General features: G+C 35.5%; 1 protein-coding gene across 1 annotated transcript in view; it reads right to left on the bottom strand.

Annotated features, from left to right (window-relative positions):
- Positions 1 to 15,795, bottom strand: part of LOC122397535 (regulating synaptic membrane exocytosis protein 2) — a 96,150-nt gene that overhangs the window by 60,392 nt on the left and 19,963 nt on the right. The window contains exons 2-3 of the mRNA XM_043396766.1: positions 5,376 to 5,702; positions 716 to 824 (exon numbers count right to left, since the gene is read on the bottom strand). Of these exons, the coding sequence (XP_043252701.1) occupies positions 716 to 824; positions 5,376 to 5,411 (145 nt within the window). The 5' untranslated portion in view covers positions 5,412 to 5,702. The remainder of the gene's footprint in view (positions 1 to 715; positions 825 to 5,375; positions 5,703 to 15,795) is intronic.

The following is a 15,795-nucleotide window of genomic DNA, read 5'->3' as shown; positions in this document are numbered from 1 at the left end:
GAGTATATACGCCTGAACAACCAGGAGTGACGATAACTTCGATAGACGATGCTTTAGAAATTGCAGGATTATTATTATACAGGGTGTTCGCGTTCAATTTGACCAGCATTTTTCTCGTAAACGGTATATGAAAAAAATGAAAGAGGAAAGTGTTTTAATATTCTTTATGCATAATAAGATGAACGATACCGATTCTTTATACGTGCAATATTTTTCGAGAAACGAAGGCGACACATTTTGATACATTTTTTTACCGAACATGAAAGCAGTGGTCAAGACAAATTCACTCGAACAGTGTGATATTTAAATGGTTTATAATCATACAATTTTGAAAATCTCATGAACCAATGAAACGAAAATAGGGGATAGTTTGGCTACTTTTCTTGAAAATGCAAAAGCACTTCCAAATGTTTGCTTTCGCTCAAAAAAAATATTTAACATATCTATTTTTTCTTGTTTGGAATAACGATACATAACTATAAAATATTATCGAACACTTCAAACGTGATATTTCTCGCTATATCATGTACAAATAGGTACTGAGATCACGTTTTTGACTTATTCTTCAATTCAATTGTGATAGAGTGCAAAACTACAATTTCTGGCTGGAAACTAACGAGCGTATCCGTCGACTTAATTATTTAAATCGTTAGCGTGCAAGTAACTCGATTAGTTCTATCGGGTGTCCAAGAATGTAATCGCTGATGAAACTTACCGTCCCGTATCACGTCGCTTCCCAGCTGCCTCCATTTGCTGAAGGTGGTGCCGCCTTCATCCGGCGTAACCGATCCGGTTGTTCCGGAATCTGGTTGCGTCGTCACCATCTAGGGCAGAAAATAATTCCACGCGTGAGGGCAGGATTCGAAACGACCCCCGTCGATTACGCGCCCTCCATTAACACGTCACCAGGACATTTCCTTGGCCAAAACTTCGATTCCAGACAACTGTAAACTGCACGGTTTTAAAATTTGTTTCGGTATTTACTGTTTTGTAACTTTGCTATTATTCGTTAATCTTATCCTTTATTTTCTTCAGGCATTTCAATTCGTTTATTACTCGATTGTTTAAAAACATTGGCAAATCATTTTGTTATGTTTTAATCAATTGTATATGCTGTAATATCCTGTGAATAGTTATATAAGGTTATAAAACTCGTAAATATTGTTTGTTACCAATTAATGTCGAATGCAATTGAGACAATGATATGAGTATGTATTGCGATTATAAAAGAAAGCGGTATTTTAACGTAACACGGCGGATTTTGATGAAACTATGATCAATGTAAATCTGGTGTTGGTCAGAGATAATGACTTTTGTCTAAAATGGGTCTCGTGTTAAACAACGTTCGCCCCGTGCTTAAGGGAAGGTCACAGTACAATATCGGCCGTTTAATATTCTCCGCGAATTTGCATACCGGAATTCCATCGCTCACTCAGCTTAGGATAGCATTCCTCTCGGCCTCTTTGGAATCCTCCCAAAAGCCAAGCCTGCATTACACCGCGCGGATCGAAGGACGAAGGACAGAACGCTATGTTTGCGTGCATGTATCTCCAAAGGGGGTACCGAAAATCACTATGTGATCCGGGAATAAGGACGAGTAAGACAGAGAGAGAGGGAGAGAGAGAGAGAGACTCGGCGAAACGGATGAGGGTGGAGTGACGAAGATAGGGGGTGAGAATGGTCAGCAGCGTGCCAGACAAGCCTCGATTTGCATACCGATTACAAGATTGGCTCTTGACCTGCCTACCGTTCCAAGTTATTTACTCGCAATGCGAAGGTCGGCCCATATTTAGACCGTTTGAAGAGAAGGGGGGCTAACCGTGACAATTAGTAGGTCGACGATAAAAAAAAATTGATTTTAATGGGCATTTCTGAAAGGCCCATTCCTTGAACCAGTCTACTCAACGAGGTCTCTAGTCTTCGCGATCAGACAGACTATTGATATAGAGTAGAGTTCGAAATATATGAACAACTGGCATATTTACCCCCACTACTCTATGGTAAAACTTATGGATTATACTTCACACAAACAAGAAGTCACAGCCGTATGCATCCAACAGTGATGTCGATACTAAACAGTTGACGAATAAAGAGTAAAAATTTTATATTTTGTATTTTTTACTAATAATTTGTATTACTACATTACCCACGATTGTGCTTATTCAAAATCAAGAACAAATTTTTAAGAAAAATCGACAGGGGGTAGCTGCAGTTTCCGGCGAAAATAAAAAAAAATCCGATGATTTTGAAAAAATTATTTTCGATTGCGAGGGTCAATTACAATCATTTTTGGTCAATACACATACACCCGAATTCCTACGCACATTCGAGAAAAAAATTCGAGTAGGTGGACAAATTCTTCGACAAAATTAAAAAATTTCAAATCGTTCTGGAAAAATTGTTTTCCGTTCCGGGGGTCAATTAGAATCATTTTTGGTCAATACACATATCTTCGAAATCCTACCCACTTTCGGGAAAAAAATTCCTTATCGAAAATGTACTGTCTGACCATACACGACATCTTTCCCTGAAATATCATTCGTATGTTTAAAAAGTCATAACTTCTGAACCGATTGGAGGATTTTAATGTTTCAAAATGCAAACTACGCGTATTTTGCTGAAGAATATGTAGAAATTCCAAGAATGTTCGAAAAGGTGTTCCTTAACCCCATAAAGTGAGAAAAACCTCATAAAAATGGTCCAATTTTCAAACGACCATAACTCCTACAATAGTAAATATATTTCAATGAAATTTATTTCTGAAGTAGAGCTCATAGATATCTACAATAAAGTATTAAACAACTTTTTCGCACCTCGTCAAACAAATTTATTAAAAATCGAAAACGAATTCTTAAGAAAAATCGGCAGGGGGTAGGTGCAGAAATTTTTCGGCGAAATTGAAAAATTTTAGATCATTCTGAAAAAATTATTTTTGGTTCCGGGGGTCAATTAGAATCATTTTTGGTCAATACACTAATCTTCGAAATCCTACCCACTTTCGAGAAAAAAATTCCTTACCGAAAATGTAATGTATGACCATATACGACATCTTTCCCTGAAATATCATTCGTATGTTTAAAAAGTCATAACTTCTGAACCGATTGGAGGATTTTAATGTTTCAAAATGCAAACTACGCGTATTTTGCTGAAGAATATGTAGAAATTCCAAGAATGTTCGAAAAGGTGTTCCTTAACCCCGTAAAGTGAGAAAAACCTCATAAAAATGGTCCAATTTTCAAACGACCATAACTCCTACAATAGTAAATATATTTCAATGAAATTTATTTCTGAAGTAGAGCTCATAGATATCTACAATAAAGTATTAAACAACTTTTTCGCACCTCGTCAAACAAATTTATTAAAAATCGAAAACGAATTTTTAAGACAAATCGGCAGGTGGTAGGTGCAGAAATTTTTCGGCGAAATTGAAAAATTTTAAATCATTCTGAAAAAATTATTTTTGGTTGTGGGGGTCAATTACAATTATTTTTGGTGAATACACATACCCCCGAGGTCCTACGCACTTTCGAGAAAAAAATTCCTTACCGAAAATATAATGTGTGGTCAGAAATGTTTCTGTAATTTAATTTTCTGTCTCACTTCCGTTTGTGTTCATTTCTGTAACCTATTGGTAACATTGCGAGTGACACGAGAATGATAATGGGGCTCTAGAGCCCCAGAAAAATGGACCGAAAGAATACATTGCATGTAAAGTCTACTCGTATACCTTGTCTCTGATTATGTCCCTCGTTTTTGTCACTTTGTGTGTCAGTGTGTCGGAATGTAAAAATCGTATCAATTAATTCATCGAATGCGAGGTATACAAAATAGAAAATGTTTCCATTATTTTGAAAAAGGTATTCGATAAATTGTGAAAATATTTAAAATTCATGCTATAGTTATTTTCCTATATTACTATTAGTAATCGAATATTTAAAATTGGTTTTTCCACAAAAAATATGTTATTTTATATTTTCTCGTATAAATATTTTTGGTCGCATCGACGGTTACCGGGCACCTTATACAACCTATATCAATTGTCCAACTTTCGGCGGACCTAAATTACACGATCGAAACGTTAAAAGACTGTGCTGTTTCTATAATCCTCTTCTGGAAAATATAAATTGATAAATACTAATAATAAAATATAAATCGAAGGATAATTTTTAAATATCGATATATCGTAAAATACTGTAAAATAATTGTTTGATAATGATATTCTCTACTTAAATAACATTTGAAGGTCTCGATCTCTGTTATTACGTCACGGTGCTAAAAATAACTCGAAACCTCGACAAAATGTTTTCTAGAAAAATATATACGTTTTTAAACCAAACAATTCTATTTTTGAACTGTTCCTATGTTGTAACATAGTTACTAAGACACCCTGTATACGTTATATTATTACTGTAAAATAACAATTAATATATATATTGATCATACTTGAAATTACACAGGATTAATCACGAAAATGGCGAAGTATTTTACTTTTAAAGAAACGAATGAAGCTTTAAAAATTCATAGAGAAACTAGTACGTGAGTATTCCATTTTTATTTTTATTTCCCATTAAGTAATCCGATTAGAATTGACTAATTGTAAAAGGCACTGCTGAACTTGTGACCGATAATATGTATTATGCAGGCTGACCTATTTTAATCTATAAATGGATTTATCTCGTGAAATACATCGAATAAAGAATAATGAAGCTCCGAGTTTTAAAGGATTTCCAGAGGGACTCCAGATTATTCGCGAAGAAAAATCGACATGTGTAAACGTCAAGGACATTAGAAGTACAATTTCTTTTAACGAAATATGGAGTCTCCCTTTTCCTTTTAACCTCGGAGAATAACGAGGGGGATCAACCGGTTTCGGTTTGAAATAAAATATATTTAAATTCAAGCAGCTTTCGCGAGTTTTAAAAAAAACGGAGCGTTGCAAAGAAATTCCTTCAATTTCCAAGGAGTGTGCTTCCCGAGTATATTTATCAATGTTTAATTTTTAGAATAAAAATAATTATATAACCTACAAGGTACAGAATTAAAATTATAACAACGTTTGAGGGAAATAATGGGAACAGAAACTTTTCTACGATATTAAATGTAAAATAAATATGAAATTTAAAAAGAAACTTTGCGGATATATGCCTCTAATTCCTACAAAGTATGCTTCTCGAGTATTTACCTTAACGTTTAAAAACGTTAAAAATGATTGTATAACCCGCGAGATACAATATTAAAATTATATCCACGTTTGAGATAAATAATGAAAGGTTCATATAGTTCGCTATAGTCCGTGTTTTGCCATCTTCGTTGTTATTGTATTTTCTATTGTAATTGGTAATGGGGGTATGAGGATATGTTCTTTTTTAAAATACCTTTTTGACGAAGGAGACCACGTTTGCTGGCAACATCTTGGCGGTTGAGTACAGCTTTTAGAGAAAATACTCTTAGCACCCTGTTGCACCCTCTTTGGACCGTTCTTCGGCCGTAGTTGCCGGCATAAAGTCGTTCCAGGCCAAATGTCGGCTGTGCTCGCTTCACGACAAGATCACAATATTCTCGGAGCGCCGAAAACAGAGATTTTCCAGAACTTATCGGTACAACGCGGAGCCAGTTGGCTCAGCCTTCTGCCAGAAATGCATTCCCATGAACATCGGGGTTCCCCTTTCCGCGTGGCATTCAAAATTACTTGAAAAATCAATCTGAAACAGAAACAATATTCCTTCGTTAGAAACACAACGAGAAAACCCATTCTTTCGAGCCGGGTTACGATCAGACCGGGACCAAAATTTATTTCAGATATTTAAAATTAATTCAAAATAAAATAATTTATTTAATTTGTAAGTGGAGATACTGTAATTTGAGTTGAGTGTGAATAACAATTGACACGAAATATCATAAGAGTCGTGCAAAATGAAACGAATAACGTTAATATATTCATGAACTCGAGTTTCGTTTAATTTAGTGGACAACTCGATTTGATTACACGACTGCACTATTAAAATTATTATACTACCGGTGGTCTGTTCCTAACTGTGCTATTTGTTGCAGCGAACGCATTAAAGTAATGAATCCCTTTGAATTCGGCAATAAGAGTTATTTAAGCTAATTAATTAAGCAATTAATTGAAACCGAAATACTAAACTTGTGTGCAATTTACTTTCTAATCAGCGTTCCTCATCTTTTATTTGTGCATTACATATCACGTATTACTAGATTAAGAAGTAAATAAAGCGTTTGGTCATTCATTATATGTAGGAAAAAAAATTCAATCGAGGAAGAATGATTAAATTTAGAAAACAATTTCGACTTAAAGTTTCAGAAGGTGCCTTTAATAATTTATTAGAGAAGATGTCTATTTCGTGACCTTAATATTTTTTTATTGTTAAAATATTTTGTGTTCTTTAAGCGTTCGTCAATTTCTTTAACGAGATTAATTTTATTAATTTCTATTATTGTATAATGGAAGGATGTTCGAATACGAAAATTGATAAAATTTAATTTGAACGTGTCGTGCCATTAGCTTATGAAATTTTATTGATCTCGATAATTAATTTCAAGCGACAACTTGCTTCTTTCTCGAGGTCGCATTCCTTCGAGCACGCATAATCGAGGGAAGGAAATACTAAGGAGTGCAGAGCCGCCTCGTCGGGATCATTACGAGATAAACTAATATGTCCTAGACCATTATGAGAGCCATGCTTCAAATTCCACACGACATTTTCTCCCTTATTTAGCTTCTTTCTTCCTCCAGAAGACGCCGAGTCTTCGTCTTATATTACCCGTTCTTTCCATACTGAGCTCCCGTGGAACGGAATTTTAATTTTTCAGTTTCTCTAATTGCTATTAATAAATAAATTTTATTTATTTAAGTTGCGCGACAATATCGTAAATCTACAACTACCAAAATGTTCATTTATTTGAATAATAACTATTGAATTAACTTTATTGTTAATCGTTTTCTTCGACCAAGGGACTAAGAACATCAACGAATAATGAAAAATACTGGTGAAAGGCCAATTAATTGGTTAAAAGTTAAAAAAAAAAATTAAAAACTTCAATGGATTCTGAAAATGAATTTCAGTGCCTGAGATCTTTCTCAAAAAAGAGGGAGACTGCAATTGTTTCAGTTGTTTATTACTTCAAGGTACTCGATAAAAGAAAAGTATTTATTATCATTTCCATCAATTTATCACGAATATTGAAAAGCTACTCGAATGTAACAGAAAATCTTATAGTCGAAGCAGAAAGCGAACAAACGTGCGATGAAACAATGTTTAGAAAGTTGAAATCGCAAAATAAATTAGCTCCCTAGTTGACTGTGTATCCAAATTTACGGACAGCCCGTTTAACCGGGTTCAATCGAAATCGCATTATTCTAGTTAAACAGAGGCTACCGGAGTATCAAAGCGAACGAAATTTCATGAAATATTCGTTGTCAGAAACGTCAGGAGCATTTAATAGAATCGTAACGAATGAAATTGTCCGAATAATTTACTAACTGGTTGTAATATTTTAATAAACCGTCCAGCAACGCGTATCGAAAGTACCGAAACTTCACGCGAGCGCAGTTCCGAGGCTTGACGTGTTTTCTTTTTAACAGAGCCACTGTTAGAAGCGTCGAAGCTTCCTCTTTAAAAATGGTTTTCGATTTATGTCGATCCGACTTTTCGTTTTGGAGATATCGCAACTTTAACGAAGACGTAATTTCTCAAATTGTACTATCTCTATCTTCGTCTCACTGACGTACAACCTCGTGATCCACGTGCTGGCCAATGGCTCGTAGTATTTTCAAAAAATTACTATTTACTACGATCACGTACGCATTTTCGATCGAATCGTATTTATCAAATTCAATGCAATCCTTCAAAGACTTATATCTTCGAAATTAACAATATTAACGACTTTAAAACAAAAATATATAAAGACAGAGTGTAGAAACATTCTAACGTTGACTAATTCAAATGTTGGCGCCTTAACGCGTAATTTAAAGTTAAGGTTAGATTAGATGTGCGACTTATATCTTCGAAATTAACAACACTATCGACTTGAAACAAAAAATATACAGAGACAGAGTGTAGAGACATTCTAACGTTGACTAATTCAAATGTTGGCACCTTAACGCGTAGTTTAAGGTTAAGGTTACATTACATGTGCGACTTATATCTTCGAAATTAACAACACTATCGACTTGAAACAAAAATATATAAAGACAGAGTGTAGAGACACTCTAACGTTGACCAATTCAAATGTTGGCGCCTTAACGCGTAGTTTAAGTTTATGGTTAGGTTAGGTTTGCGTCAACGATGCAAGAGTGTTATAGTTAATAAACAAATTGAGTAAAGCAGAAAGAATATAGGAACCATTATAATTTAAGCAGTCTTTTACGTTTATTTTGCAATCTACTTCTACGTTAGGCAGTCAATGAAGTTTCTTTTATTATTTACGGTAATATGTTAAGAAAAAGATTTAGCGAAATGAAAATTATTCGCTGATTGGCGAGTATGGCGACGGTTTCGCATTTGATCACAGTTGATTACACATTCGCGGTGTCTATTACCATGATTATACGAATCAATGGAGACGCGACATCCATTATTCATTTCAATTACGGAAACTTCTTTGACTGTTAAATATTAATACGACTCTGTTTTACATTCTTTATTTCAGTGTCGAGCGGTTGGTAAAGCCCGCGCGAATATTTAGGTCATTGTCATATTTATTCTCGCGATTCTTCTCGTTAAACTTTCCTTATTCGATTTTATAATGGAGTTCAGGGCTAAGGAATATTAACCGATACCGTTCGTGGCGTTTAACTCGTTAACAAGTAGTGTGGTTTTTACAGCAGTCTAAAATAGCTCTTGAGTGTTTCTTTATGTCGCATAAATAACCAACTATTTTGTAAACGCGAGACCAGAAAGTCAGGCTCTCCCTGTTGTGGTAAAATTATTGTAACTTATACAATTTTTAAGGTACGTTGAATTTTATGAATTTTTTCCTTGGAAAAAAGTAATTCTTCAATAATTTCAAGTAACTAATTCGAGAGTTCTTTTTAATTTAAATTCCAAGTAATTTAATGATTACTTAAGAATAATTCGTACAAACACATATATTATTTGTGAAATAAAAATAATAATTTAGATAATTTGATTGTTTCGAACTCTTTCGAGAGACCCTTCGCGTCGCAGAAATCGTCGGACGACCTTTGGCATTTACGCTCGAATTAAAGCTCGATACGCGGGAGGAAATAAAAATTGTCTCGCGATGTTAGTTTTCATTGGAAAGCTGGTACTCGGGGATTTTTACAGTGCAGTAAAACGATCGTTCTCTCTTATAAGAAACCATTTATGTCACCGCATTAACTCGCATTCGGAGAGGAGAGATTAAACGACTCGGGGGTAATCTTGACAAAAGCAATTTCCCTGGTCCATTGGGCAAGCATGGTTCCTGGAGAACCCTTTTCCTCGACAAGCAAAGACTTCGACGAGTCGTTAGGCAACTCATAATCCAGACATATTGATTAAACCGCATATATCGCGATCCATTTCCTTCCTTCGGTTAACTAGAGCAGCCGGTGGGTCAGTAGAACGAATCCTTTCCACGGAATATTTCCGGTAAAACCTGTGCCCGTGTGTGTGTGTATGTGTATCCGGTGGTCGTATATCCGGGCGGAGCGATCTAAATTTATTTTATTTATACCTGTTCTGAATTCCACGATCGTGTCGAGTCTAATTTTAAAACTAACGAGCAGCACTTAAATTCACTGTTAAAACTAGTCAAATAATAAATATGCTACATTTATATATGCTCTTGCAATTTTCCAGCAATAATAAACGCTAAAATTACAATCTAAATCAAATTAAAGCACAGTGAAATATTTCTGAACAATAAAAAGTTTCTACTTTCAGTCCCTGTATCGGAGATACTAAGGCCAACATTGTAATTTATACATTTTGTTTGAATAATTATAATTGCGGAGACATAACGGTAATTTGAAGTTATTAAATAAATTGAGGAATCCGTTGAGAAAGTTCACGGTTGGCGTTTCTATCTCCTTAATCTTCCGAGATCGTTTCCAAAGAAAGAAGCTACGATTACTCCTTTAATATTAACTTAGTTTTCGAGATTAAAAATGCCTGAACTTTGGAACTATAGGAACTTGGACTTTGGATTAGTTTTTTTTTTTTCATGCATTCTACGTAAACTTCGTGCTGGACTTTGTACTTTGCGCATCGTGAACTTTGAATCTAAATCTGTGTGCTCTCGTGTAACGATTTTAAGTTGTCCATTGTACTCGATCGACGTTTATATTTCGAGCGTCGTTCAACGGTCGTTCAATTATTGTTAAACCCGGTTATTGAATATTCCGTCGCGTCGATAGATTTAATTATGATTTGCTTAATTAAGGGTTAGATTTAATAACATCAGATCGATGAGTCTTGCCATTCACACTAATAGAATAGGGTGTGGTGAAAATCGTAGCACGATCAAAACGGAATCTATAAATACTTTCGTAATTTAATTTACTTTAATTCTAAAATACCTGTCAAGATACATTACCAATTTTTCCGTAATTTAATTTACTTTAGTTTTGTAGATAATCGTATATCTTGGAAAATAAATTGACCCGTTTCGATAAGGAAATTTCAGATTATTATTTCTTATCTTTATTTACGAACATTGTTTAAGTAGAAGAAATCACCAGTACATTTCAACTAACAAATGACAAGATACTCTCGGAAACTGCTGTTAAAGTTGACCTGGACGACCACTGAGAATCGATAAAATACAAAAAGACCATGAAGTAGTATGAAGTTAAATGGCTGCAACAAGTAGTAACAGTCGGTGTTTGAACAGACGCCAACTTTCCGAAACATTAAGTATACAACAAGATTCGGCTAAATCGTAGGGAGCACTCACGTTGTTTTAAAAAAATCAACGATCTAATAATCCCATAGAAAGTCAATAATAATATTGTTTCGTCGTAACCTTTCTATAACAAATAAACTGCTATCATTTGTTTCAATTACAACGATTTATTTTATGGAAACTGCCTTTCGATCTTTTGTTCTTCATTTCCATAAAATACACCGTTGTTATATTGTATGTGTATATCACATATAAAAATTGAGTGTTCACTTATCCGGGTAATGGAAAATTAATGCTTATATATATATTTTATGTTTAACGATTTATTTTATGGGAATTGCCTTTCGATCTTTTGTTTTTCATTTCCATAAATTACACCGTTTATTATATGTGTATATCACATATAAAAATTGAGTGTTCACTTATCCGGGTAATGGAAAATTAATGCTTATATATATATTTTATGTATATATTGTCTTTTGACTCTCAAATTTGCACGTAAAAATTGATTTTCCGTTTACCCGGATAAGTGAAGAGTCAATTATTCGAGCGACTGTATTTTTGACCTATCCTAGATCTATTTAACGCGCATGCAGGATCTAGCGCAGGGTGGAAATTATTTAAACAATGTGGCGTGCCAGGGTGCAACAAACCTGCACGAGGAAGGTGTGTCTCGAATTAGATCGCATCGAAATGGATTGAAAAACTCGCGGAACGTTACACGAAGATTAACGTGTAAAGCGAAACTCCCAAAACATCAATTGTCTCTCGAGTCCTCGTTTCGCCTGGTACAACACGAGAACACTTTCAACAGGTTATTTTGCAAACGATAATCGAATTTGTCTCTCGATTTTCCGTCTCGTAACACTTTAATTTTATATCCTCGAAAATTGGTAAAAAGTGTTTTCAATTTGCTCGGCACGCGTAGCTTGGAAAATATTTTTTAAAAGGATTTCATTGTATTCTTTGAACTTTGCAACTAGGTTACGTGTGTATATTAAAATTTCTATACAATCAACGAAAAAGCGCGGATCGATTTTCTTCCTAGCAATTTATTATATTTTCGTTCGCTAAATCCAATATTTCTGTTTTTGCTAGTTTACTTATAATTTTGTAGAGATTCTAAAACTGTATCTATAATAATAATGAAATTAATTGATTTAAAGAAATTAATGAACCCAGAGAAAATACTCTAAAGAATCCCCCAACACCTACTCAGCTCGTGAAGAGACGCTAAGTTTGGGATTCTGTTGCATTTGGGATCGAGTTTATCTCAGGTGGGCTTGATTACGTCGTGAAACAAGCATGGATCGAGGTGGCAGGTTTTAATTGAGTCGATCGATTGCGGGGGAGTACAAAAGCCTCTGAGAACAGAATGGGGAGCGTGGAGAATCTTTGAGGGCTTCGTAATATGATCAGAATCCAGAGAATTACCGTTTCAAATATTTCCGACATTAAAACCTTTTTTTTTTGTTGAAGTTGCTGCACCTACAATAACATTAGACTCTCTTGTTGGTAATATTATTTAAAAGGGGTACAAAATGAATTTTCATTACTACTTTTTAAATTACGAAAAGTATGTGGTACAGTGTTAAACGAAACGATAATAAAGAAATTAAAAATCGTTCTCCGGTGAGTACCATTGCGAATTTCAACGTAAATTTTGGCCCGCGTTTTATTCCGTCAATTATCGATTGGCGTGGTTCGTTCTCTGTCGAAATTTCCACCGAAAGTTTCTTCGAGAGGGGGAGCAACTAGGGGAAAATTCTAAGCCCTCGTTTCTCTTTCCACCATCGAATATTCCGACGAATACTCGGGAAATATGGCTTTACAGGCGAGGGACTGAATTACCGCAAGTATTCGTGGGCGGTGCAGATGTTACAAAGGCGACCAGCAAACTTCCCCGTCGATATTCTCCAAACTTTAGGACTCAATAGCTCTCGTTTCTCCGCCCTTCGATATATAAAATCGCTCGAGCAAGGATATCGAATATGTCCATTACGTTCTTGAAATAATCCCGAACCGTTCGAGGGCCAATTTATTTTCTTTTTTTTTCTATCAGGCTACAGACCCCTACACAGGGTTATTAGGGTTATATTAACAATACGGAAAAAAGGAAAATTACACGAGGCTTATCTATGTAAAAAATACAAACAGTATCAAAAAGAGAAGATCATTAGATCGTAGGGGGACGTTCTTGAAAACTGAATGTTCAGAATATTTTCAGTTGTATTTTCCCTGAAAAAAAACGTGCGAAAAAAGTTTGTTTGAAACAATGAAAATTGTAAATAGAAACTTAAAACATTTCTTGTTACGAGAAATTGCGTTTCAGAACGGAAACTGTGGAAATCGATTATCGATTTTAAATTTCGGCCACTCGTAATTTCGGCCACTCTAGCTTCATGGATGGAGGAACTTCCTGTTGCACGTGTGGATCCATTTGCACACAAAGGCCACACGCCGCCATAGACAAAGTATTGGCTTTCATTGTTAATTTCCCCTTTTTTTCTCTTTTCCTTCCAACAATGCTGGTCATCGTACCAAATATTAGCTTTTTGTTTGGCGAAAAGCGACGAATTGGTCGTGCAGGTGCAGCAACGTGGAAACCGGTCTTTTACACGTCCACCAACTTGCAAAGAACGAGATATCTTTGAAAAACCATCGATGCGACAGGGGAATGCGAATAGCTTTTGTTACCGTTTCAACGTGGACACACGAAATCAACTTGCAACAATAAAAAGAAAATAAACGTAAACATTCTGTCGGACTCTGAATCGCGATGAAAACGCGACACACGAATAACACGTTAATATTTTTAAAATTATTTCATACAGCGAGGACAAGGATCGCGTTGGCGTCTCTGTTTCTGCAATAAACGTTCGTCATAAGTTATATGAAATCGTAACACGGACGAAATTTACGCATCGAGTAAATAATTCGATCCCTTCGCCCTGTCCATTTTAATTAAAACGATCGCGATCGCATCGCGTGCGTCACACGCTTCTCCCGAACGTATAGTTCCCAGAAATACGCGCTATTTGACATTGCGTACAATAAATATCCATTTATGAATATTCGCCTAGATTTACAACGTTCCATTAAATACGTAAAACATTAACGTTAAATAAAACCTTGTGTACAAATCTGTCCGTCGATCGAAACCGAACTCCACCGCGCGATATCCGATCCTTCGCAACGGGATATCCTGGATTTAATCATTCAACATTTTCATACTCTCAAAAAAGAGAGACATTGTCTACGGTTGAAACAAAAATGTAATTTTCGAATATGCTCTACGAACGGTACGATAAAAATTCTTTATCGTGTTTAGCGTTTATATTTTTTAATTTATACGTGGGTGTTATAGAGAAAAAAACTATGTCTATGGTTTAACCCCTTAACGCTCACATTTTTCAGGTTAACCAACAATGATCAGTTTTCTTTATTGGATTTGTTTCTAAAAATACGGTTTTTGTTAATTACAATGTTGCATCTAACGTATAATTTGAACGAAAACAAATATTATCATCCCTTAAATCGTTGGATTAAACAAATATTGTTTTTCAAAGCAGTCAGACTCGAGCATGAACATTAAGGGGTTTAAAGGGGGGCAAATATTGTTACACAATTTCTTCTTCTATGATTATTTTGAAATTTGAACAGCTAGCGAATTAACACGATCAGAATGAGTCCTGTCCGTAATGAATTTCAAAATGGAAGAAATGAAGTCGTCGGCAACTTCTGAGATATGTTCGTTTTGTACTAGAACTTAAAGCAATATTTTAAACATATAATGAAACTTTACGAAAAACTGTTCGACAACTTCCTCCCCTTTCTTTGACTTTTCGTTAAAACGTTGACGTTATTTTTTCTAAAGCTCAAACACGATTTCGTTTCGTAAGCTAGTGCGGATTCCAAACTTCGAGCTTTGACAGAATATCTATTTGTTCCAAATTTCTATGAATATGTTGGTACGTTTAAGATTTCAGAAATCCCCTGAACGGACAAACTTCGTTTGTCTTCTGTTAAACAACAAATTTGATCCTCGTAATTTCAGAATATCGGCGGGCAGGAGCTTATGGGACCTAATAGATGAAACGGCAGAATAACTGTTGTATCTCGCTAACTAGGGTCTTTTTCGCGAAAGAACGTCAGTGTATGGGGTAGTAATAACGGCAAGGAGCAAATGATACAGTTAAAGGGAAACAGAGAGCGTTGGAGGGGGAGAGGGTGGAAGCAGCCGTTGGCTAGGAAATGGCTGCCACCTGTAGCTATTGATCGGTAGGGCGAAGCCAAGTGCGTGTAGCGAACTTCCCCGTCGTCCCCTTTCCATCCTGACCGAGCTTCGCCAGAAAAACGTTCCAGCCGACATCCGTTACCGTTGTACATCCCTGACATCCGGTTTTCCCTTAACACCGGCTTAAACCCCCCCTCCGATGCGACCAACTTTCGGACGTTTCCTCGCCTTTTTCCTGCTGGACACACTCCGTTGGCCCGTAACCTTTCCCCCGTGTTATACGGAGCGATTCGGACCTAATGACCAGCCACAAAATGGATCTCGATGAAAAAAATAATGTTATAACTGTTATTCAAATAATTCCAAGTTCCAATTTCACGTTTAAAAACTCTCTTCGCCGGCACGTGTATCTATAGAGATGAAAATTAATTAAAATGGAATCGATATTGTATCGCAACAGTTGCAAAATTATTTTCCAGTAATTTCACACAAACAAGAAGTCACAGACGTATGCATCCAACAGTGATGTCGGTAATAAACATTTGACGAATAAAGAGTGAAAATTTTATATTTTTTTTATGTTTTACTAATAATTTGTATTACTACATTATCAACGATTGTGCTTATTCAAAATCAAGAACAAATTTTTAAGAAAAATCGTCAGGGGGTAGCGAAAATTTAAAAAAATC

The sequence above is a fragment of the Colletes gigas genome, unplaced genomic scaffold, assembly GCF_013123115.1.
Source record: "Colletes gigas isolate AHSC1104 unplaced genomic scaffold, ASM1312311v1 Colletes_gigas_Sc00009, whole genome shotgun sequence".
Classification (NCBI taxonomy): domain Eukaryota; kingdom Metazoa; phylum Arthropoda; class Insecta; order Hymenoptera; family Colletidae; genus Colletes; species Colletes gigas.
The sequence above is the reverse complement of the archived record's forward strand: the minus strand, read 5'-3'. Positions and strand labels throughout refer to the sequence as shown.